Raw genomic sequence first — 22,883 nt, 5'->3', positions numbered from 1 at the left:
AAACATGACATGGTATTGCTGCATGTGATTTGTAGCTGGCTATATTCAGTATATAGGCACCGCCCTATAGGACACTTCTTGTTTAGTTTGCTGGGTGTACATTTTTTATTATCTCTTTATATGAATATATTTTGTGCTGTATGACTTCTCTTGTTCTGTGTCTTGGATATCAGTTTTTATTATATATGTATGAGTGGTGATCTGGAGCAGCACTATTATTTAGTATACTGAACTTTTCTAACCTAACATAACCCCCCCTCGATACATTTATTCTTACTTAGAGCTGAGAGGGGTTCCTTTTCATTATTACATCCACTGCTCTATTGGCTTCTATGGAGTGGATAGACTGATTCTTCTTCCAGTTCCATAGAAGTCTATTGAGGTTTACCAAGCAGGTGCCACAAAGCAAGAGATGCGCTTGTAGGAATGTTTGAAGAGAAGGGGGGTTACTGAATACCTGTACTTGGAAGGTAGAGTAATTCGGTATGAGGTTACAATGATCACCTGTAGAACCTTGGAATACCTGTTACCTATTGTAAGATTTTTAGTACTTTATTTTTATAGATTGTGATTTAGCATATTAAAAGTCCGCCATTGGTTTTTAAATTCAACCCAGCTGTAAACTGAATCCTCAAACCAACTTTTGTCTTTCCAAACTTGGTAACCTTTTGTCTTTCCACCTTTAGCTTTGTTACTCCACTTGAGGCACGTTAGATTTTTTAGTTTTTTAATTATTTTGCTTGTAGGAACAGTGAACTGAAACTGCCAAGTGAGCTCAAAGCTTCCTACAGAGATAACAAAGAATACAGGACCTTCCCAAGCAGAATCTACGTGTTTTTTTTTTGTGCCTGATAGATGTTCCTGTACTTTGTGTTCTTCGTGTTGCCCTAAAGAAGAAATGTGAAACCAAAAAAAAGAAAAAAAAATCTTGCAATCTGTTATATTATCTGAAGAGCTCTGAAAGCTGAATTATGTAAAAAAAATGTTGTTATTCTACATTTAGATTACTAGTACACACTTACTCACAATATCCAAAACTAGAATAAAAGAAAAAGGTAATACCCTTATCAGATTATATTTTGCTTACTTTCACTTTTCTTTCAGTTCTAAAGAAGCAACAAGAAATGAAAGCGAATTTCTCCAGAACAAGGAAAATTTCTATCTTAGACAGTTATCATTAGAAAAATTGTATCACTTGGATCATTTCCCATTTTGCTATGTCAACAGACTTTTGGGTTGCTTTATTTTTTATTTCCACCAGAATTCAGTGGTAATTCCCACCAGCAGGAACACATGATAAAAATGTAACAGAGGGTCTGTCTCCCTCACCCTTATTCAAACTAATGCACTTTAATGCAAAACAAAGAAAATTATTCACATTGTATATTGAACAATTGAAAATTTGTGAATACAAAGACAATACAAATAAATGTAACAATATTTAAAAGACATTATATAAATAAATGGTAAATGAATAATTAACTAAATTAGGCAGAGGGGAGGAAAACAAAACAAACCCTATAAAAATCTGCTGACCAGGAAGGCTTGAAATGACAACACTTTAAAATGTATTGATTAATATTAAGAATTAAACAATTTGTACAGCTATTAAATAGTGGAAAAATCTAGAAAACCAAAGTTGTGATTGCTATGTAGATACTTAGCCACAAGATGGCAATAGATATACTTCTCAAGCAACAACATCTTGGAGAAATAGTAACTTCCTGTCTATATGCAGTATATAAATCAAAGTCACTAGTTTCAGTTCTTCATTTCAGTGTTGGCTTATAGAGTCAATATGTGAGAATTTGTGAGCATCTTTTTTCAACCTTTTTACTGTGGAAAAAATTTCATGTGCTGGGTATCCCCTGCTATATTAAAGCATTCAGAAAAATGTTATTTCTCTTATGATACCAGTAGGAAGAATGACCCCCTTTCGGTCAGACAGCCAAATTGTCTTTGGTTTTATGCAGCTGGTTTGCCAAAAGGTGTTGGCCCTGGAACTTTGCAGGCACCATCTTATGGGATGTCAATCATCCACAGCTCATGGAACCCCTGGTAACATCTGGAGCAACCCCAGGACTTTATGGGACCCTGGAAAAATATCTGGTGCAGAGATTGATGGTGTTTTTTTAATATTTCTGGTTAAACACTAGAGAGCAACAGAGCAGTTGTAATAGAAGCTGACAGTCTGTAAGAAAACTACACATCCCATGATCCCTTGCATTGTATATAATGAATGTCTATATTATTATTATTATTATTATTATTATTAATATTGTTAATATTCTTATTATTATTACAGAGTATTTAAATAGAGCCAACATATTATGCAGCACTTTACAAAGTCATATGACTAGCTGTCCCTGAAAGGGGCTCACAATATAATGTCCCTACCATAGTACTATGTCTTTACCATAGTCTAAGGTCAATTTTAGGGGGAAGCCAATTAACCTAACTGCATGTTTTATAGCAGGGTGACTACAAATAAAGACATAATGAATGGTGCATGAACTATAACTCCAGCCAATTGTGCAGGGGACAATGGAAAGGATCCTTCAAGGGATATAAGTTGCTAGTAAAAAAATATTTTTTGTTTTTAAAAAGTTTTTTTAGTTTTCCGAATATAAATTACAAACAGTGGTAAAATAAACAACAACAAGGAGAGAAAGGAAACATAGTATAGGGGGGGTCATCAAAAATAATTATCAATTCTTAACTGTCCAAACTAGCCTAGATTTCCATATTAAAAAAACATTTTTAAACAACAAGATAAAGAAATGTATTTTTAAGACATCTAGTCCAACAAATATGTTAATTTAGTAACTTAAGTATTTCAGGGACACTTTATTAATTTTAGTATGAGATTATTCAGAGCAAACATGCCATTAATCTCAATACATACTGTATTCTCTGTGTATTGCATCTAGGCCATAAACTAAAGTAGATTTGGGATGATTGTTATTGTTACTTAATTGACAATAATAATAATTAAGCCTAATTTTGGATATTCCTACAGTGATCTCAAACCTTTTACTATGGGGTTTAATATTTCAGTTCACATAAAGTGATCTACAAGAACCATGTAAACAATAAATAACCTGTCGATTCTAATTTTACAGTCCAGGTCCCAGCTAAGATTTTTTTTTTACTTGCGTTGTATCTGAAATAGTCCTTTATGTAACAAAATAAGGGGGTCTTAGTATTGTATAGGAACCAAACCTTATCTGACCTGCTTGGTTTTTCAAACACCTTGTGGGTTTTACAGTTCCCTATTTTTACTATTTATCTATAAATGCTTTATTTAAAATGTGACTAATAGCCTCCATACTTCTCTTAGACAAAGACGTTTAAATCCAAGAACTTGTCTTCAACTGGTCCAAAAGGCCAAATGGCTAAGGCCAGACCTCAATGCACCCGAAAATCTGCGACAGCATTTGACGATTGTTGCTCACAAGTGGTAAACTTGTTGGTCACAGCCCAAATCCTGCCCCAGCATTTCTTTGGGGTTAGGGGTGTAGAGGAACTAGAAAAGGAGAATACACCTACTTATGTGAATGTTCAGCATCGTCTTTTAATTAGCAGCATGCTTTTTCTTCTATTAAAATAAAAAAACAGTTTATGGAAATTCATTTAGTGAATTTAAATTTGATTGCCTTCTATGACTTTCTGGGCTTTCCATATTATATGGTATGTGGGGCTTTATGAAAGTAGCCTCCAGTGAAGAACATTTTTAAATATGGGCCAACTGAAAGAACATGTTCATGATAGCAATGTCTGGTGTATTATCAGTAGAAATCGAAACTAAAAATTAGGTAGCAAGTATAGCAATGTTAATGCTGTGTCCACAAAACCACCAAGCACATACAGAGAAGAAAGTGGGTTGACTCTGTGCGTCACCTTTTACTAGACACAGTGTATGTGCATGACCCCGGTATATACGTGTAAAGAGTATCTCTCTGATAGGAAATAGACATTTAGAGGTATTATCCTAGGTCTCCTCTTACTGCTCAAAGTAGCATATTGTAACAGTAACAAATGGTTAAGAGAAAAAAGCAAAATGTATTATTTTTTTAATCTTATCAGATCACAAAGGAACTAAATGCATTCATATACAGCGCAGTTGTATTAGTTGAACAACTTTACATGTTAACCATGTGCACCAAACCATTTCTCAAAGGGCATCTTTAATGATTTTAATAAGTTTATTTTAGTTTTTTATTAATATTATTTTTATCAGTTGATTATGTATAAAAACCTTTAGTGTACACATAGCCATTTTACTGGGTGTGTCTAGAGTGTTATTTTTACAGAGCAATTTCATCATTCTTATAAGAAAATTACAAAACCTCAGCAAGCGAAATAAATACTATATGTACCCAAATATTAACCAGTCTAAATATAAACCAAGGTAGCTACTTTTACCTGAAAATACAGGAAAAACACCTTGATTTGGGTATACACAAAATGCAGCTGTCATTGGTGACATTGAATAAATACATTCAAAAGAATAAAATAGAAAAAAAAAACATTGACTCAGCCTGTATATTTCCCCCCTTTTTTAACAAGTTAAAGTATTTTGTGCTTTTGAGTCGGGTTTGAGTTTTGGTAATATACTGTGATGCCAGGGTCACTTTAACGGATATTCTGTTTGCAAGTGTAAGCAGTTGTACAAACTTGTTGAGCAACTACTGTAAGTTTAGCCTGACAAAAGTATGTGGAAAAGTGAAAGAAAATTGCTCAACAATCTTATGCAAGACAAGCTTATCAACCTGCTCTATTCAATGCACTGGAAGAGATTAATATTATTAATAATCTAATTTATGTATTTATATATTTGTAATTTAATATTATCAATAATTAAATGTACACTGTATGATGCAATGCAAGGATGGTTATATCAATCCTTTCTAATAAATGATGCTTAAAAAAAGATTTGTGTAGTCAAGGTACAGACGTCGTAAAAAATAATAACTAATGTTATTCCTCCTAAAAAAACAAGTTTATCTTTTCTCAACAGCACGAGTTCAACAGTTATAAGTCTGTGACCACAAAACCCATAATTCAAGAAGTTGTCAAATATTTTAAGTTACTACTATAAAAAGTTACTACTGTGTCCAAATACTTTCACTTCATCAGAGACATGGGGCCTGATTTATTAAAGCTCTCCAAGGGTAGAGAGGATACACTTCATATCAGTGAATCTGGGTGATCCAGCAAACCTGGAATGGCTCTGGTTCATGATTTAAAACATTTGGTAGCAAATATCTTTGAAGAACTCCATTCCATGTTTGCTGGATCACCCAGATTCACTGATGAAAGTGTATCCTCTCTACCGTTGGAGAGCTTTAGTAAATTAGGCCCAATGTCTAAGCTTTGATTTGAATGATGTCATTGTAAGTAAAAAGAGGTTCTTAGAGGTCTGCTATCTATCCCAGTCCTCTCCGTGTTATCTATAGTCAACACCAAACAACTTTTGGCCACCTGATCCGTTATTTTCTGCTACATCTGCTGGGTGCCCGTGGACTGATCATCCCTCTAAAGTCTGAAGGCTGACAATGATTGGTCCAATGCTACTAAAGTAAGATATTATGTTTTAAATATAAATGCAGTGGTGTTACTGGGGAAGCAGAAAGTAACATAAGTGGGGAAAGGCAGGAGTTCAGCTTTAGGTAAATCAGATTTATCTATAGGCACTGTCGGATGGATATCTTATGTTTGCCTGTTAAAATATATTGAAAAAGTCAAAACTATCTATGTGGGGAACCTACTTGTCAACATGACTGTGTATGTCAGTGTTTCTCCATCAGGGTTTTCTAGAACTCTAGGGTACCTCCAGAGGTTTCAAGGGATTCCTTCAGCAATAAGCAATTTGTGCTTCTCAGGTCAGTTGTGACACCAGTAATCTTTTTGTCTATCTGTAAGGATGACATGACTGGGGCAGTTTAGAGCTTTTCAATGGTAAATATACCATATCTACCCCCTCTCCCAAACCTAAAATAAAAACAACTTATTGCTAAAACGTATTATTATTATTGAATAGAAAAACATTACAGATAACTTACGTCCCATCAATAAAACATAGCAAACAATATCCAGCATTAACAAAACATTAGAGGTAACATTCACCTGTAACCCAAAATAACATTTTACCAATCAGGTTGCAGGTTATCAAAGGCATTACCCATTTTACCACCGTGGTTTGGATCTGCTCCTTATTGATATTTTTGGTTCACAGCCACAACCCTACCGCCTCGGGAACTGTATCAATTTCTGGTAGACTACTCCCAAGCCCAATTTTTCACACACTTGCTGGGAAAATCTGACTACTAAGGAGACCCCATAGGGAAGAGGGATTTTCTTCTTGCAGGCTCCGGGCCCTTCTTTCTACCTCCTTTCCAGCAATGTAAGAATTATTCTTCCCAATGACCACCACATTATTGTACTATGGGTTGTGGATATATTACCGTATTTTCCAGCGTATAAGGCCACTGGGCGTATAAGACGACCCCCACTCTAACCAATCAGTTGGGGGTTGTGTTATACGCCCAGTATTGTACTGTTCCTTCTGCCTGTCAGATCTCGCTATTGTGCGAGAACTGAGAGGCAGAAGGAACAGTACAGTACTAGTTCTAAGGAATGAATGGCGTGTTCTAGTGGAGAGCCAATCCAGGCTCTCCACTGGAGAGCCAAAACAGGCTCACGTCCTCCTGTGCAGGCTCGCGTTCTCCTGTGCAGCTTGCACAGGAGGACTCGCGGGGGCACAACTCGCGGGGACGCCGGACGTGAAGCAAGCTGCAGGTAAGTACCGGTACCCAGCGTATAAGACGACCCCTGACTTTGGCACAGATTTTTCGGGGTTAAAAAGTCGTCTTATATACGCCGGAAAATACGGTATTTATAGCAGGGGTTCCCTGAAGACCTGAAGGTCTCAAGGGTTCCTCCATGTTGAAATGCTCAAAGAGACTGGTATAAGTGTTGATCCAGAACTCCGTGATGTCAATGCTTTGAGGTCTTGGCACTGAAAAATGCTGATCTAGAGGATTAGTAATTGCAGGGAGTGTATATCTAAAACTCCTGTATGTAAATATCATAATAACTAAGCTAATAAACTGTCATCCCATGTACACATACAAACTCATTTATGCTTGGTCATTGAGCTAACAATTATGCTTTTCTATATAATAGGGATGTACTGCACTCCAATATCACAGGGGCGCCTGGATAATATTTAATATTTATTTCAAATACATTTCCAAATGCTAAATTACTAAGATTTGTGCAGTTAGACTACGCTTGTACTCTATGTGGTGGACATGGTAAAAGTTGGTTTTACCTGATTTATCAAAGCTCTCCAAGACTGGAGAAGATAGATTATAATGAGTGAACCTGGCTGATCCAGCCAACTTGGAATGGATTTCCTAAAATTTTTTGTTATTATTTTAAACCAGATCCAGGTTTGCTGGATCAACAAAATTCACCCATGAACCCTATTTTCTCCACTCTTGGGGACTAGTAATAAGTCAGGTTCACTGTGTGTTGACCATAGATTTGGAAAAATGACCATATAAAATACTAAATCTAAGGCCCTGTTCAAACCTATGATTAATAACACGCATTTTATGATGCATCAAAACACATGTTAAATGGCTTTCTATTGTTTTCAGTGGGTCTGATTTACATATATACATCGTGGAAAGTCATAGAAAAAAGCTCATGTGTGCTTTTTTCTATCATCAACATCCATTGATGAGCCAACAAAAATCAATGGATATGAAGATCACATGCCTGAGCCCCAGGTGGTGTTTAAAGCATCACCAAAATTCTGGTAGATGCCCTTTGCTTGTGTGTCAGTCTGATGCAACTTTTAAAATAAAGAAACCCTGGAAATAAAAGTGCCACTTTTTCACCAGAGGCCTGCCCATGCTAACAGAACATGTACCCATGGCTCATAATCACCACCCAAGATTTAAGATATTAAATGATGATAAAAATATGCATACATGCATAAAACTCCACCTTGGAATTACTCCTATGATAAAGGTGTGGCACATTAGACACCCAGAGCAGCCTGTCTGTATAAAGAGATAAAGTGGAATTCGGCCCAACACCTAAATTTGTCTAACGCTCACAGTGAAAGCTGCTAGGCAGGCAGGGAGCAATTCTAAAAATTGAAAGCCAAAACCTTTCTTATGCCCCAAGTAAACGGTCAGCTTTGCCAGGATTCTAATGTTTTAAATATGAACTCATAGGGCTCTTTATAAAGCAGTGAATCTGACATTCCCTGTTGAGAATCAATTGCTGCTTATGAAACACATGGATTCCCACGAGGGAATGTTTGAGGCACTGTCTGATTCCCTGTTTTATTATTAGACCTATATATATACCTAGTGTTCACACGTCAAATTACCCATCCCAGCCTATTTTAGCTGGTGACATATGAATGTTCTATACATTGGAGCAACGTGATTGGACTCAAACCCACAACCAAAAACCCTGCTTTTTTGCATACCTGTCAGGTATATTCCTCCCTTCGTTTGTAACATATATTATAATTGATAATTTAATTGAATATTTAGTACACCAAACATGCATGGATTATTAATTACAATATTACATTTTACCAGCCCTGCAAATTGGAATTATATGCAATAAGCACTATTTCTACTATGGTTTACTTCTGAACTGTAAGTACTATAACAATATCATTTGAATTTCTCTGTTTATAGAGTTTGACATTAGTATACACTTCCATACATACCATTATCACACCCAAACTTTTAATATGTTTTTTATATATCCCAACACCTACATCTGTCCATATACAATGATATAGCCTTGTTAATAGATTACTAATATCTCGCATGTTTATTTATATGGTATTAATTATGTTCAAATCTGTTATATTTGCAAACTTGTAACCGCTGTATATGTAATATTTACACATTTAGACCACTAATCGTATACAAACATACCCCTGAAGAAGCCCAACCCAGGCGAAACGTGTCAGGACCGTATAGGAAAACACGGACATGTAAAACCATCGGTGCTAGCATTTATTTTGTCTAGTCTCCATATCCCAGTTCTGTGAATCCTAACAGAACAAGGGGATACATACTGAATATCATTTATTGTCTGTATGAAATAACTATGTATGAATTTGAGCCTAAAACCTCTTTCTTTGCTCTCTTTTCCCTATTTTTATATTTCATACCGGTATATATCAGGGTGGCTCACAAATAACCACTGAATATATGGGACAAATAAATCAGCACACACAATTTTTACCTTGCATAAAAGGATGTAAAGTGAAATTTCTGAGTTTAGGTACAGCGCTGTGTAATATGTTGGCGCTATAAAATTCCTGTCTGTTAATGATTATTATTATTGGGAAACTATTACAATGTTGTGACTGAACCGATGTGACCCTGATAACACACAGCGGTTACATCAGCATTGCCCGAATGTGAAAGGAGAAGAGCGCAGCCAGTTATAGACACGCCTACTACCGGTTTCGCCACGCCCCTCCAGGTTTAGTACGGTAGCTGTAATATCCAGATTGTAACCCCGCCTCCTTTTCCGGGTAGCCACGCCCCCGTCATACTATACCGTTGTGTTCTCACGTGTCCGGCAGTGCAGTGACAGCCGTCGCCATGCCCGGATTACTGCTCGGAGAACCTTTCCCCAACATCGAGGCCGACACCACCATCGGCAGGATAAAGCTGTACGACTTCCTGGGAGATAAGTGAGTCCGGGTTTGTGTGGGTTGGGCTGGCGGGGATTGCAGTGCGGGGGCTGCTATAGCAGACTGGGTGGAGGTTCTATTGCATCACATTACATTGCAAGGATTGGATGTTGTTAGATTGTGCAGCTAGACCTCTCCCTAACAAAACTATTTTACCTTTTAAAAGCCCATAGCTATATAAATAATATCCCTGCCCGCTGTCCAAGCTTTTAGGAAGTGGGGTATAGATTATGAACTTACCATGCAGGTGCTGTGTCCAGGTGTTAGAGACCACTAATCCAGCGCTGGATGTTCCACATATACCAACACCTGCCGACTCCCCTGAGAGGACCCCGCGGCTGGGCAGCCAATAGGAAGTGTCTATACAATGCCAACATGGCCATTGGAAGAAGGAGCCCACCTCCTACACAGAAGCTCAGGGCCTCAGACGTTCAGATAGGGCTTGTACCATAGGGGGATTTCCTGGAATGTAAAAATTAAAGAGCAGATCTGCATGCGCAGTAAACCCTGCACTTTTTCTTTTTTTACATTTTCTGGATGACATGCCACCCGATCTCACACCTGCCCAATTTATGACAATTCATTGGGCTGCGGGTGCCTTTAAAAACAATTTTCTTACATACCACCTCAATACATTGGTCTCAGTGTGTAGGACCTGTCCTAGCTAGAAGCCGGTCTAATAGATAACATAAGTCGTAATGCCAAGTCCAAGCAGTACATTTTAACACCAATTTCTCTTATGAGACTAAGGGACTGTACAGGCACGCAATGATCTTGATGTAATTCACTGAAACTTTAAAAAAATTACCATTGCTTTTTTACAATGAATTAATATCCACATTAAAAGACATAACAAAACTTTGGATGCAGTGTTGTACATAAAGTTTTTTTGTACACGTTTCACAGAACTAACCCTGCTTCCTCAGTAATATTGTTAGGGTGGGAACATTAAAACATTTCTTTAATAACAACATACTTTTATAAATATTATCAGTTACATACAGTGTTATGATACTAATCAAAATGTAATGTTTACTCACATTTGTTGTATCCACCTCCACTCTTTAAAGTCCTCCTCCCTTTAACTATTATCCTAACTTATCCCTAAGGTAGGGCTATTGTCTTTTTGTATGAATTTTAGCTAAGTGTAATAAAGTGATAGTACCTTTTTAATTTTGGTGATTTACATTGAGGATATTGCATACCTGATAAGTCATTGTGTTTTATAAGAGAAGTGGGTGTTTAAAGCAGGCCCAGCTGATATAATTACCCAATAATGTCTGCAGAAGCTGAAGGTCACATTCATTTTATCTGAAAATTGCTTCTATGATCTGAGCCAAATGGCACCAGCCTGTACTAGGTGGTGGTGGGAATTCAGTGACTGATGGGAGTAAATGAACCCACACCCATAAGTGACCTTTGCAAGCATTTTTTGGCAGCCCAGTTAATTTCATGTTCTTTACCCATTTGCATTTCATAAGTCTTTAAATATATATAATTATTCATTTGGGTCATAGCAATTATACCTATTATTTAATATGTGGTGTGCAGAACAACCACGTGACCCATAACTGTCAATGGGGACCTAATGTAATAAAAACCAACAGAAGATTCGGATTGGTACAATAATTATGATATTTAAGGCAATCTCAACCCCTTCATATGTATGATGCAAGTGCAAAACACAAAGAATTGTACTCACAGGAAAGGTGAGGGTTTAGATGTGAATATACATGATAGGGATCCTTTAAGGGGTAAATGAAAAGTTTCACTGCCTAAACTGTAAAGGGTTTGTGTGTGCTGGAATTAGGACTTCTAAAAATCGCCTTGCTTCATAGTTTTAGCAAAGCTTATTGTGTGCTTTGGATTTATTCCCAATATATATTGCAGGCATGCCAACAACCAAGGTTCAATGTTATTAAAGTCCTGGGGTTACTCCGTCACTCAATGTTTATTGTGTTAAACGCTGGCACAGCAGAATGGTTAGAAAAACTCCTTTAATTCCTGCCTCCCGCCTTTCTGAGACTGACTGCCAACTCCATAATTGTTCTATTTTCAAATACTCAAATATTTTCATCCTACTTTCTGCTTTGTATACCCAGACTTATTCTGGAAGATGCCCCCAGAAAAGCAGGCAGGCAGTGGGACAAATGCCTAGTTTCCAGTATGGCACTTATTTCGGATTTTCTATGCCTTGTACTACACTACATTCTGCATAGACGTGACCGGGACAGGTCTTTGCTTCCTGCTGTCAGCACCTCCAGTAAAGAAGCAGCGATATGGCCAAATCATGAGGATAGAAATACAGACAAATTGTACTTTTTTTCAGGGCATTACTTAGGAACAAGTAACATAATTATATGTTTACCACATCACACATCTTTACTTCAGGTCTGCATTAAAATGTATTTCATGGTTGCACCAATATAGAGACTTTATATTTTTTTCTAATTTTTTTGGTGACAGTGTTGTTTAGAGAGGATTTGGCGAGGAAGTTTTTCCAAGAGCAAACTGATATTGGGATGCTAAGCTATATCTTTTTTATCTAAAATGTTAAAGGTTTATACTTGGGCACACCATGAATACAGTAAGTTTTAGAACTGTGTTGTCCCCAGGTGAAGCAGGAGAAACCCAAGGCAGTTGTACATACATGTGTTTTGTCCCTGGTAAATGTAATTGTAGTTGACTCTATTGATTTACGTCCTAATAGGGGCAAAACCTAATTGCGTACCCCTTGAGGAGCAGTAACCAAGCCTGCATTCTTCTGGTTTAAAAGATGTCAATTGTGGGCCGCTGTTTTGTTACTTCAAAGTTTTGTTAAAAGTTGCCGTGGTAAAGGTTGTACACATATTTCAGAGCATTTGTAGGCCAGTTGCCACACAGGTTTTAAATAGGCACTAATCTGCTATCATTTCAATGCAGGTCAAATAAAAGGCTTTCTGTGTGGTTATACAAGGTTATTTATAGTATAACATTCTAAGTTGCATCAATATATATATTTGTTTTTCTTTGGTAACCATACCAGCATCCAACCACATGTGTGTTTTATTGGGTCACCTATATGAATACACTATTTGCACATCAGTGGTTGGAGGTGGACTTAAAGCCCAGAGGTAAACTGCTAATATGAATAAAGCCTTATTGTAAATATACTTGATCTATTAAGCCTTATATATATATTCCATTTTTGTTCACAAGCCTCGTGTGTATAAAAATATTTACGTTTATGGCTGCCCAATGTAGATCCATACAGAAACCTTTCTTCCTGACTATCCATTGAGCACCCTCCACTGCAATACACAGTACATATGTCTCTTGTTTAGGGGCCAGGACATATCTACAAAGTTAGGGCTACAGCATTTGTCTAAGTTTTAAGGCCTTTTTACATTTTTACAACAAGGTAATATTTGTTGTGCACTCTGGTAAAAAGAAAAATGGAGCTGAGGGCCACATGTGGCTCTTTTATACTTGTGCAGCTTAAAAGTAAGGCTCTGTACACTCGTGCAATGGTTCCCGTCTGATAATCGGCTCAGGGCTGATATCGGGTGAGAATCTTGTGTGTGTACAGTGATAGTAGTCCATCGTCCAAACGACCGTCCTGGCGGATCCACAGACGATGGATGACGAACAATAATACAAGTGAAGGGGAGAGAGCACAGCGGGGTGCCACTTTGTTGTTCTTCCTCTCCATAGAGCAGAGTGGCGCTGTATGTACAGCACCTATTCATGCATCGTGTAGTCATTAGTCATTGAAAAGGATCTTTTAATTATTTCTTGTGTGTACATAGCCTAAGTGGTAGGGGTAGATTGGGGTATGGTAGTGATCTCCTCTGATCCTATATAGCATGTCCCCAGTCTTTCACTACCTTCTATGCAACATGCCTTAATGCTAAAATGAAACCTGTAGCATGTCTCCAGTCTCTATCATTTCCTGTAGTATGTCTGCACTTTCTAACATTACAAATACATACCATTGTGTTCGGGCTTTTATTATCTAGGCCTGCAGTTATGGTCTCCACAGGTACATTGCAGATTTTATTTTGTTATATGCTAAAGTAACTTGATGAAGTGTTTACGAAGCAATTTACCAGGTTCTTTGTTTGGATTTGTATAACAATAGGGGATGAGTAAAGGAAGCAGTAGGGGTGTGTGTGATTATGGGAGGGATTGTATGTACTTTGCATACTTTCTATGTTTAGATATTGTTGGCATTCAGTTGTGTAACATTTCAAGGTCTTTTTAGTGCATATATAAGTATATATATAAAGTTTTCTTGTATGCTTGTCAGACCAGATCTCACAACTTAGTTTGTAGGAATGCAATCATGTACAGCCCTTTACCTCTGTGGCATTTTTGGCTTTGCTCCTAGACTTTGCTGTCTGGGGACTATGATCCTTAGAACTTTTATTCCTGGCATGTCTTTGGAGAAATGATTTGCTGCTTTCTGTTCAATGGGCTACATTGGTTATGTCACTAATTAAAATGTACAGCTAAATAAAGGTGTTAAAATGTAATAAACCACCACTCCCAAAAGCTTGGCTGATGTCTCTTAGGATGAATGAACCAAATTGCTTGGAGAAGTTTTCACACCTGTGTACACATGTCAAGTCATTGTTGTCCGAGGTGAACAATTGTGCATCTGACCTGTGTACAGTGACCCTCAATGTTGTTCATCAATCTATCCTGGCAGATTAATCAATGTTTGCTGTTCAGAGAGAGCTCCTGGAAATGTATTGTGCCCTGGGTAAACCCATATCACAAGATTTCTATTTGCCGTCTGAGCAGGTATGTTTATCATTACAAATCAAATAAATTAATCTTTTTTTTTTTTTTTTTTTTATGCACTTTAATTTCTAGGCAAACTCTACTTGTGTTTTAGTTGTTCCATAGGTTCATAGCCTTCCTCATTGCTCTAGTCTAATTTTACAAAGTGTCTTCTGTTTTTGGGCTGTCAAATTTTTCCTTTATTTCGAAAACCCTATTTTCCTGGTTTAGTAATTTTGCATAAACGAGGCCCATAAGCTAAAATATTAGACTTTTATTCTACCTGAATGTGGACTGTGTAAGGTGCACATAAGGAAAGCTGTGTATTGAATTTTGCCAGAGAATTTTAGAAGCACTACAGACATGCTACATAAGGACAATGTATTATGCTTTGTGTTACACACTCATTTGAACATTTAATGTTTTTTTTTATCTAATTGTGGGTTAGATTTTAGTTATATACATATTATATGTACCATTGTTTGTCCGACAACTCTTCTAGTGCGGTAAACCATAATTTGCGAACAGGATTTGGTTTATCATAGCATGAATTCATACACACTTGCACACCACTTGCCTTTATCTTTATTCATTATATTAAGTCTTCTGCAGAGAAAGACAGATTAACTTTTACCCATGTAACCCATACACCAGTTCTATGATTTGATAACATAAGGGCTTGTCTACCCAAATGAAAGACCTGTTGTACGTAAACTATACCCCTTTATGTTACTATATGGACCCTGTTAGAAATAATGTTACTGTTTATGCGGGATAAAAACTGCAGTGTTATTATTATGACTGACATTTCCGTATACCGATAGCACCTCAATGATTTGTTCATGGGCACATACCACATAGTTTGTGTGTTCTGTTCTCATCTTTTATCAAAGCCGTAAAGTATTGTTAATTCTGCTATTGCCTTGTATCTTTGAGAAGAGCTTGTATCCAGTGTCTGTGGTTTGTAGTTGATACCATGATTTACTTTAGCTGTATATGAAAAATGATAATGTGAAAGTGTATTGGTTATAAGACAACTTTACTTTAGTAAAGTGGAGCTGAGCTCCTATAACCTAAGAAATATGTATATCTCCTACACTAAACAATCCTGGTATACAGATTTCCAAGCTTCGTAGCATTGGCAATTAAGAGGAATTTAGGAGGAATTGTAAAAAGCAAGTTTTGGTTTGCTTTAATACTGAACCCCTTTACGTAAATACGTTTGTTCAGCGCCTTCCGCTCTTACTGCTATTTGCTCCATTTATTCCTGTGGCTGGGTCTCTGGATCTCTGAAAGCCGCCAGCTATACGGACCAACCATGGAATGAATGAATAAAGTGAGCATAATGCATGCAGAATAAGACTTTGTTCTGTAAAAAAAAACTATGGTGTGATAATGCTTATCACACCAAAGTCCTGGATTTGGGGCAGAAAGTATTTTAATGTAGGTGTCTCCTACTCTAATTGAAAAAGTTATCATTTAAATCGTTTAGTGAAGTTGTCCATTTTATTAAGTTAGTACCTGCTCAACCTCTGCAATGTAAAGTTCTTTTTAACAGCACAGCTTTGCAACCTTTCAAGATGATTCACTTCACTTTTTTTTCTTTAGGATATAAATTCCTACAACTGTGATGAGCCAACAGAGACTCTACCTTTTCCAATTATCGCAGATCCCAAAAGGGAACTTGCTGTACAGTTGGGTATGCTGGACCCTGATGAGAAGGACAGTCAGGGTATGCCAGTGACTGCACGATGTGTAAGTATCTTAAGGGTTATTGTCCTCAAATACGTGGACCTTAATGTTCTGTAATCACTAAATTATTTGTTCTGTACATCAGGTCTTTATTATTGGTCCAGATAAGAAAATGAAGCTTTCCATCTTATACCCAGCAACCACTGGTAGAAATTTTGACGAGATCTTGAGAGTTGTAGACTCCCTGCAGCTGACGGCAGAACACAATGTTGCAACCCCTGTGGACTGGAAGGTAACTATAAAATGTTTGGCCTAATGCTAGTCACACTTTCAGTGACTTTAGCTTCTAATGCAATTAAAGCATGCTATGTCTAATTTATTCTATGTCTTCAATTGTTCTGTCAGTACTCACAGCAGCAGTCTACAACTTTAGAGAAAGCCATAACTCACAGTCCTTTTGCATAAGTTAAAGCTTGTAGACAGCTGAGGCTGACCGGTTACTAGGTTAGGTTACTGGCTACTAGATAAGATTCAAACCTGGTAATGAAGGCTGTTCTCCATGAAGCCCCTCGCCTTATGTATTTGAGAAGCCTAAATGAAACATTCATCCAAAATCCTGCCAGCCAGTGCCTCTGTCTTAATAAATAAAACAGATCTAGTCAAGAAGTTGTTTGTGGTGGATCCAACATCATTCCTTTCTGCCATTGCTCATTTACAGGTTAGGTTTCAGTGTTCTCCCATTTTAGCCGGGTGCACCACCCAGCACTTTTCAGTAATCACCCGGCTGTTTTTGGATAGTTACTGATGAGTTGGATCACAATACAGGGACTGCCACCCACCTAAAATTTCTTCCCACCCAGCTTAAAAAAATTCTGGGTTGAGCACTGGGTTTGATATGTTCTGCAGGCTACAATGCTATCATTCACATTCACTGATATTGACTAAGGTGCATGTTCACAGGATAGCAGCTTAATCTGTATCCATGTGCATTTTTTATTTTGTATGAGCTAAGTACCTAAAAAACAGTTGCAACATTTAGATAACTCACATCATTGTGCTTTTTTCCCTTTTGATATGATCAAGTTAAAATTTTTTAAAATGTTCCATGTGTTGTCTACAGCACATCATAAACCACAATAAAATGAGAACTGTCCCTTATCTCTGTGAATGAATAGACTGTTTAATACAGAGATGAGTTTTGTTGAATCATATTTGTTAGTGCTGTGTTATCACATTATCACTGTTTGAGTTGGATCCAAACCAGTACTATTTCACTTGATACTTCTGTGACCAGTGTTGTGTTACTCCAATAAAGGGGATGGTAAAGGAAGTTTCTGGGTCAGTCAGCTGATAAACCCTTAGTGACTTATTCCACAGTGTCCTTACAAGCAGTGCTACAAGCCTGATACCTCTGCCATTTACATTGCTTATTGGATTAAAATCTAACATCTAGCAGTGTTTTAAAGCTGGAATGAAAGGATTAAGAAAAGGTGGTGAAATTTAGCTCGACATTATGCTTGAATTAAAACTTACCTTTTCTGTTAACAGAATTTTTAAAGTTTAACCAGGGTGGAATTAGACATAGAACAATGCAACCATAGAACTTATATAAAACATAGAAAGGGGGTGATAACAACTACCATTGGCACAGCCCTCTTCTTCAAGCATTCAGGTGGCCTTGGTAAGTCTTTAGGTTATGGCATGGAAAACTTGAAGCTTTCACAGGGCTATGGATTCTCCCCAGCACATGTGCCTAGCATGGTTGCGTTAAGAAAGTTGCCCACATAAATGAAAGTATTCGCTACTGAGCATAGCTGCAGGAGTATAAAGGAAGGGTGAGTAGATGCTACTGGGGAGGTTTATTAGGCAAGCGTGTTTTGTTCTGCATGTTATTGTCATATTTACATTGTCTATGACATTTAAATCTTTTATCTCTTTGCCCCAGTTATCAAATTGTTTTACAATCGCTTACACATGTCACATGGTATTTTACATGTGCTTCCCTTCCACAATTGGAAATACAATCAAAGACACATAAGCTCACCTTTCTATAGAGCAGATAAAAAAACTTTTTGTACAGGGTGTGTTTTACTGTTGGTGATAACTTTTGGGCTTTTTTTAGGACTTACAAATATTGGTTGTAAACATTCACAAGCCCATCAAGGACCAACAAGAGCATGCCTTCAGGCCACAGTTTAGGAAACAATCATGTGTAATGGTTACATTCGCCCAAATTGAATTGTATGGTGTTGTAGATGTACTTATTGTCATTCCAATCCAGCTGGCTTAAGTCAAGTTTTAGGTAGTGTTAAAGCTTCTGGAAGCCTATTAAAAAACAAAAAAAAAACAATCTATTAACTATTTATTTATCTGTTCACACAGCCAGGAGACAGAGTCATGGTTCCACCAAATGTCCCAGAGGCAGAAGCGGCCAAGATCTTCACCTGTGGCATTTTCACCAAAGAGCTGCCTTCTGGGAAAAAATACATGCGGTATACCGCTCAACCACATTAGGCTTTTATGCTGAAACTTTCTGCTGGGTGGTGAAAAAATGGATCTGGGTTTACACAAATAATCAAAATACATGTTATGTATGATTACCCCTTACTATAATTGTGTAAGTTCATTCAGCCCACTAAAAATGGCTGTTTGAATAATTCAGTCAGTTTTGTAAAAGTGACTTATCAACATTATGCTTATGATAAATGAATAGTTGCTTTTTCTTTGTGAGGTTAGATATATTTTGTTAGCCTTCATCAATTCTCTAGTCCATACTGCACCAATAAAACATTATGAATGTTGAGACTAAACAATCCGTATGTTAGCAGTAGATTTATAGGGTTGTCAGGCTCACCAAAGGCCCGATCCCAGCAGTAGAGTGCCTTTTGACCAAATCCAATGCACTTAAAGTAGTCCCTTCCCTTTTACTTGAAGATATTTTCAATTAGTTTTGAAGAATATAAGTTTGCAGGAGCCTTTGTAAATAATCTAGGTATGGTATTCACTACAGAAATTCCGTATTTCCAGTATCTAGGCTGCCTGTGAACTTATTTTTGTCAAATAAATTCTTCATGTAAACGAAAATGGGGTCTTTGTTCATTGACAATTGCTTACAAAACTGATTTATGATTTTGATCTTTAGGTTCAGTCAAGGCAAGTAGTGCATTGATTCCATTTTACTTTTGTTCTTTTTGAAGATGTTCTGTCTATACACATCCATATGTGGTATTGAGGTTGCTTTATGCAAGTTGAAGGCCAATAGAGATCTAGGGAGAATTCCTTGACACATGGGTAAAAGCAGGCGACCCATTCCCCTTACTACCACGTGGCAGTGCTGGTATATGGCCATTAACACTCTCAGATCATTTTCAGGTTCTTAAGCTGCGTACACACGGCAAATTTTTCTCGCCCGATAATCGGTATCGGCCAATTATCGGGCGAAAATCTGCCGTGTGTACAGTCGGTCGTCGTCCATCGTCCGACGCCCGTCCTGGCGGATCCATGGACGATGGACGACGACCGATCCTAATGAAAGGGAAGGGGAGAGCGCGCAGCAGGGTGCCGCTCCGTCGCTCTCCCCCTCCCCTCTCCATAGAGCATGAACGGTGCTGTATGTACAGCATCGTTCATGCATCGTGCAGTCTTTTCTCGTTGGAAAGGATCGTGAAAGATCCTTTCCAACGAGAAAAATTGCAGGTGTGTACGCAGCTTTACAGTACCAAGGTGCAAAGGCCTGTGCCAGGCTCTCAATTATGGCACAGTTGTGAATGTCAAACTGTCCATGAGAGCTAAACAGATATGGAAGTACTACAGAATACCATCGGTGGTTCCTGAGACAGACTAATCACTGGCAACTAGATCCTGATAACTACAGTGTGATCACTATTTGATTACATTTTTTTTGTTCTGAACGGTGTTGCCACAGCCTGGATTTGTTCTATGCCTAACATGTTTGGATTGCTTCGTAACCTGAGCTTTGTATGTTTGTTATTTATCAACCATGCATTTTGCACAAAGGTAAATATTACCTTTACATTAGTCTTTGACCCTGAAATGGCTAATGATTTAATTTTTTTTTCATTGTGATATAGACATACAAAGACCAAAAAATGGTGGTGGTGGTGGGGGGGTGGATAGAAAGAATGCACTGAGAACTGCAGGGCAGCTACGTAAATTATCCACATTCTTGGAAGATAGAAGTATATATTTCATAAGAAGTCATCCATACTGCAGTACAAAGATTGTAAGTATCTGTACTTAGTTATAAATTAACTTTCAAGGATCATAGACTATATGATTTTGCTTAAAAAGGTAAATCCCCAGTTCTGATTGTGTCAGTATAATGCTGGCATGCAATTATGCGTCAGCCTTTCCTTATCTATTCTAATTAAATTACCTACACAGCAAGCAGATCACTGTCACATTTCTTCTGTGCAGTTAATGCTGACCCACAGCAGTAGAACAGTGCAGGTAAAGTCCAAGAAAATCTATTTACATAAAATCAGAGCATGGATATGAAATGACACTAGATTACATGTTATTTGCCTTAAGTCATCAAAAAGTTAGAGTAAATTATGCAGATGCAAAGAGAGAACTTTACACTTGTATGGCTGAGTATCTATTGTTTAGCTGTTTTCTGGAAATGGTGCTGGAAATTGCATGAGTCATTATTAATAAATAGTACAGGAAAAAAAAAATAGAAAAAACTTTTTTTTGTTACAGCAGTTTAACACCCACTAAGATTGTGACCGTTCATCCAACGTGCTCTTATGTATTACTATAATTTTTACCACATACTTCCTTATCTTTTGCATGCACCAATTTGTCATATCCGGTCAGCCACACACCAAATTTAAAGTGCAAATTACAACTCCATCAGACTTGTCCTTAAGTCAGAAGTATTGTACAACAGGATCTTTCTCAATCAATGTTTAGTAATGCAGAATTCAGTATGCATCAGTAAATGAATGGCAAATCAAGGCATATATTACATGCACACAGAAAACAGAAGAACAAATTTAAAGGACTTCAAAATATTAGATGTATGTATGTATGTCCGTATGTATGTCCATCACTCACTTGGAGAAGCATGGAGACATTTCAACCCAATTTGCCATACATGTGACTGAGACTCAGGTGAGTGCACCAGTCATCTTTGTACAGCGCTGTGCTATATGTCAGAGCTATATTTGGTGATCACTAGGAAACTCATCAAGACATTTAAACCTGTTGCTAGACAAATGACTCCGCTGATCTTTGTACAGCGCTGTGGTATATGTATGAGGTATATAAATGTATAATAGGAGTGTGTGACTGTGGGGGGACATGTTGGCTCCTCTGTACAGAGAGTGATTGGTCTAGCTCAGTGTTTCATTGTACAGCACTATGGTATATGTCAGAGCTATATAAATATATCTCTATATATAATATATATAAAAGCAGATGTATGTATGTTCCACCATCACTCGCATGGAGACATTTCAACCAAACTTGCTATACATATGACTGAGACTCATTTGAGTGCACCAGTCATCTTTGTACAGCACTTTGCTATATGTCAGAGCTCTATTTGGATGTATGTGTGTATTATATCGCTAGGAAACACATGGAGACATTTCAAACAAACTTGCTATGTTCCACCAGCACTCGGAAACGCATCAAGACATTTAAACCAAACTTGCCATACACATGACTGAGATTCATGTGAGCGCACCTCTCATCTTTGTACAGCGCTGTGGTATATGTCAGAGGTATATTTGCATGTATGTATGTTTGTATGTATTGTTCAGTGACAGTGTGCCTTTTGCTTATATTTTTACATACTTTTTTTGGGGATTTTTTTTATACAAATTTCTGGCCTGTAATAAAGCCTTCGGGAAAACGTAAGGCAATTGGCCGAGTACAATCAAAGGCAAAAAAAAAATGAAAAACACCATAGACAAGAAAATCACCAAAGCTTTATTTGATTCCTTTTCCTGTATAATGTTGCAATAAATAAATACCTGGGCAACACCAGGTAATCAGCTAGTCTAATGTAAATTAAAAAAAAAAAGTAAAGCAAGATATTTTCAGTTACGAATAGCAATATTTATTTATTAAAAATGTAATCCAATTCTTTTCTGCATCTGATTTGAGGTTAGAGCTGTTCTGTATTTGACCTAAACTTTATGTCCATGTTCTGGCATTCTTTAATGCAATGTAGATAGTTCTCTAGAAGCTGCTAGGACAAACAGGAATGAAATGAGGTTAACTTGGTACTGGAATATATAGACAAGAGTTTAGGGTCTCCATAGATGCACATCTAGTCACCCAAAGAAGGCATGGCATTTACCCTTCCTGGCTTTAACATCGTTAATGTTGTAGTTTTTGCATATTCTACTGCTATATTTAATTTACTGATACATTTAACAAAACTGGTAACCTATGTTTACTTTTCTAGGCAAGTTAGCTTTTGTACAAGGTTCCTGTGAGAACTTCTTCCAAGCAGCAACTGAGAGAATTTCTTTTTAATTTCTTATTCTTTCATGATGGCCTGTTTTGGCTGAATTGCATCCAATAGGGAGCTGAGATAGGCCAAATCAGATCAGAATAATCAAAGCACACCCCTTTGTAATATTCAGGAAAATATAGTATATTGAAAAAAACAGCTTCACAAACACAAGCTGGAAGAACTGGATTCCTA

The 22,883-nt window shown here is 37.3% G+C and overlaps 1 protein-coding gene across 1 annotated transcript; it reads left to right on the top strand.

The window, feature by feature from the left end:
* The first annotated feature begins 9,614 nt into the window (after positions 1 to 9,614).
* PRDX6 (peroxiredoxin 6) lies at positions 9,615 to 19,285 on the top strand. Its single transcript, XM_072420809.1, has 5 exons — positions 9,615 to 9,745; positions 15,403 to 15,469; positions 16,118 to 16,264; positions 16,347 to 16,493; positions 18,584 to 19,285. Exons 1-5 carry the CDS (start codon positions 9,654 to 9,656, stop codon positions 18,713 to 18,715), a joined length of 585 nt encoding a protein of 194 aa, XP_072276910.1. The 5' UTR covers positions 9,615 to 9,653; the 3' UTR covers positions 18,716 to 19,285.
* The last annotated feature ends 3,598 nt before the right edge of the window (positions 19,286 to 22,883 follow it).

This window comes from Pyxicephalus adspersus, chromosome 8 (genome assembly GCF_032062135.1).
Source record: "Pyxicephalus adspersus chromosome 8, UCB_Pads_2.0, whole genome shotgun sequence".
Lineage (NCBI taxonomy): Eukaryota > Metazoa > Chordata > Amphibia > Anura > Pyxicephalidae > Pyxicephalus > Pyxicephalus adspersus.
The sequence above is the reverse complement of the archived record's forward strand: the minus strand, read 5'-3'. Positions and strand labels throughout refer to the sequence as shown.